Below are 3,651 nucleotides of genomic sequence, written 5' to 3' on the forward strand. Positions count from 1 at the left end.
AATTATTAGAAAACATTATTTGTTTTTAATAATCACTACACTGAACATGACATGCTGCTGTGAACTTAAACTTCAGTTCAAACATGAAAAGTTTCTCTGAGTTTTTGTTGTTTCAGGTGAAATAAAAACCAACAGAAACAGTGAAAATCAGTTTGTTTCACCCCAAATTTACTGTTGGTGATTATGTTTTTATGGTTGTTTTTTATGCTGCTTTTTTGTGTGTTCTTTTTCATTAATATTTTATTGAGAAGTTTTCACTTTAACAGTGTCACCTATGGTCAATAAATCACGTGACTCATACATACAAGTATAAAACAATAAATCGCGAAATAAAATAATAGTAATAATAAATAGGTAAATACACAAGAATTTACACGTTTTGTGTTTTTTATGTTTTTTGTGATTTTATTTTATTTTATTTTGTTTTATTTCCTCTGATTAATAACAAACTCTTTTGTGTCCTGCGGACGGCGCTCCTTACAGGAAGTGACGTCACTAAACAACAGAGACAGTTTCCGGTGAGGAAGCTAACAGGTTAGCGGCGCAGCTCGGGTTGTTGACCACAGTCAGGATCCGTCTCTGCGGGTTTTGTCGCGTTAATCGGAAGAACCAGCAGAGGAACCAGCTGCAGGTCTCCAGAGCGGGTCCCAGCTGCTGTCCAGGCCGGAGGAGAGCAGCCGAAGCCCCGCAGAGATGCCCGAGAGTGAGTCCGAGCTCCGGAGCTTGTTAGCATGTTAGCTTGCACCGTGCTAACCGAGCTGTTAGCTTCAGAGACTAGATTAATTAATTTAAATTAACAGAAAATAATCCGGATTAAATGTAACTCAGACACGATGAATAATAAACAGTTGTGTGTTTTTATTCTATTTATCCACATTTAAACTCAGCTTTTTCCTTTCATAGGGCTCAGTTAGCTAGTTAGCTTAGCTTCACTCCGCTGACATCACACCAAACTCCGGTCAGTTTTTAGACGTTTTAACCTTTTCCTGCCCGGTCCGCGGACTCACAGAGCAGACAGGAAGGGGTTAATATTGATTTAACATCAGACTGGATTCACTCTGTAAATCGGCTCTGAAGCTGCATCCCGATAACGAACATCTGAGATAAAATAACACGAATGAAAGTTTAATGTTCGCGGAGCTTAATGAGGTGAATCACTCAGTTCACCTGTTAGCTGTTATTCTCTGTTTGGGGGGAATGTAACTGAGTACATTTACTCAAGTACTCCTCCAGTCTGACAGCTGTAGGTCTACCTGTGCAGGTAAAACCAGGAACCTCCACACGTGCTGTGGCTGAATGTTTGTGACAAACTGAAGGAGGAACCAAAAGATCCTCAACATCACAACAAAAACAGGAAAAACAACCACAGAGACACAAACAGACTTAAAACCCTTAAATCAGTGCGATAAGACAACAGAGGGACACAAAGAGACCACACAGACTAGACAGAAACCAGTATGAACCAGTGTTCGCTGTAAGCTGCTGTCACTGACTTGTGTGTGTGTGTGTGTGTGTTTTCAGCGGAGAGTTACTCCAACCCTCTGGCCCCTGAGGGCCACGAGCTGGACGACCACAGAGCGGCGGCTCAGTGAGTATCTGTGTCACTCTGCCTTCACGTCTTTCAAACATGTTAAATATAGGCGATAGACTGCAGTCCCACTGCCAGTGAACGCACCGCTGCAGCAGACGAGTGTGTGTGTGTGTGAATGATTTTTTTTTAATCCTTTGCTGACTTTTTTGTGCTTAAAGTTGTTTGTTTTTTTAAGAAGACACTTTGGCAGTTTTTTTTTTGTGAAAACCTTCAGCATGTCTCTGCTTTGAAAAATTTTGGCACTTTTCATCTTCAAAAAAATTGAACAATTTTGTCTGTGTGTGTGTGTGTGTGTGTGTGTGTGTGTGTGTGTGTGTGTCTCTCTCTCTCTCTCTCTCAGGTCCAAACTGACCAATGATGACTTCAGGAAGCTGCTGATGACGCCGAGGGCGACGCCCTCCTCAGCCCCGCCCTCTAAATCCAGACACCATGAGTGAGTAAAAAACCTAAACACTGTTAGTGAGGAAGAGGAGGAGAGGAAGAGGAGGAGAGGAGGAAGAATGTTAGGATGAAGAAAGTGACGAGATAATTTTTTCTCCCAGAATGCCGAGGGACTACAACGAGGACGAGGATCCTGCAGCGAGGAGGAGGAAGAAGAAGAGGTGAGAATTTTGATCAGATGATCAGTTTTATTATTGATCAGATGATCAGTTTTATTATCCATCGATCAGAATTTGAACCGCAGAAAACGTTTTGGTGTTTTGACGCTCAGGCAGGAAACAGAAAACATGACAATAAAAATTTTAGAAAATATGTTTTAACCCTTTAAAACCTGAACAAACTCCTGATTTCTGTCAGAAACTGGAACAAACGATCAACGACAGAAGAAATTACCCAGAAATTAGGAAAAAATGACAAGAAAACTAGAAACTGGAAATCATTTCAAAAGACAACTAAATAAAACGAAACAAAAATACCAACAAGATAAACAAACAAACCAATGAATAACCACAGAAAACTAAAAATAAATACCTGGAGTTAGTTTAAAGGCTAAACATGAAAAAACTAAAAAAACACCAACAAAGAAAGTTAAACTTAACCAAAAAAAGAAAATAACCTGAAAATGAGTTATTCAAAGTTAGAAACAAATTATAAGAAAAAAGAAAGCAAGAAAATAACCTGAAAATTCGTTTGAAAGAAAACAACAACAAACATAAAAACAACAAAAAAAGACGAGAAGACGACCCGCTTAAAAGATTATTATAATTTTGTAACATCGTTTCAAATACGTAGTTGTGATGATTATTCCAAGTGTCTCTTTTTCTTTTTCATAGACATTTTACCCCGAGCTTTTATTAAAGAAAGAGTTTTCTAAAATATATTTCTTACCATTTTTTTGCAGTTTGTGGAACATTTCTCACCAAGTTGCTCATTTCCTTTTCTCTGTTTTTGCTATAAAATAAACCAATGTGCTCAGAGCTCAAAGGGTTAAATGCCGTCAAAGACGCGTGAAAGCAGCACAAGAAAAGTCACGTCACTTCTTCAAAGAAACACGCGTGTGATGTAACAGTTTGACAGAAACAGTCCTCACGTTTTCGGTTACTGATTCTCGATATCTGTCGTTCCAGCTACTATGCTAAGCTACGTCAGCAGGAGATGGAGCGAGAGAGAGAGCTGGCCGAGAAATACCGCGACCGAGCGAGAGAGCGCCGAGATGGCGTCAACAAGGACTACGAAGAAACCGAACTCATCAGCACCACCGCCAACTACAGAGCTGTGGGCCCCACGGCCGAGGCGTGAGTCCTGCTAACAGAGCTAATGCCAACAGAGCGAACAGTACCATGGTAGTTTATATTTGGTGTGTGTGTTTCAGTAGTTTATATTTGGTGTGTGTGTTTCAGAGACAAGTCGGCAGCAGAGAAACGTCGTCAGCTGATCCAGGAGTCGAAGTTTTTGGGTGGTGACATGGAGCACACTCACTTGGTGAAGGGTCTCGACTTCGCTCTGCTGCAGAAGGTCAGTGTTCACGCTTTAGTACTGCATGCTGAGCATGCTACATCAATGCTACATTAATGCTACATCAGTGCTACATCAATGCTACATCAGTGCTACATCAGTGC

The 3,651-nt window shown here is 40.6% G+C and overlaps 1 protein-coding gene across 1 annotated transcript; it reads left to right on the forward strand.

Moving 5' to 3' along the window:
- Nucleotides 1-513: 513 nt before the first annotated feature.
- Nucleotides 514-3,547, forward strand: LOC121966688 (protein Red-like; the record flags this gene model as incomplete). The annotated part of the gene is made up of 6 exons (XM_042516751.1): nucleotides 514-703; nucleotides 1,522-1,588; nucleotides 1,932-2,024; nucleotides 2,134-2,193; nucleotides 3,160-3,327; nucleotides 3,433-3,547. Coding segments are annotated over exons 1-6 (513 nt in total), but the record flags the coding sequence as incomplete, so codon positions are not given.
- Between the last annotated feature and the right edge of the window lie 104 nt (nucleotides 3,548-3,651).

This window comes from Plectropomus leopardus, unplaced genomic scaffold, assembly GCF_008729295.1.
Source record: "Plectropomus leopardus isolate mb unplaced genomic scaffold, YSFRI_Pleo_2.0 unplaced_scaffold25533, whole genome shotgun sequence".
Classification (NCBI taxonomy): Eukaryota; Metazoa; Chordata; class Actinopteri; order Perciformes; family Serranidae; genus Plectropomus; species Plectropomus leopardus.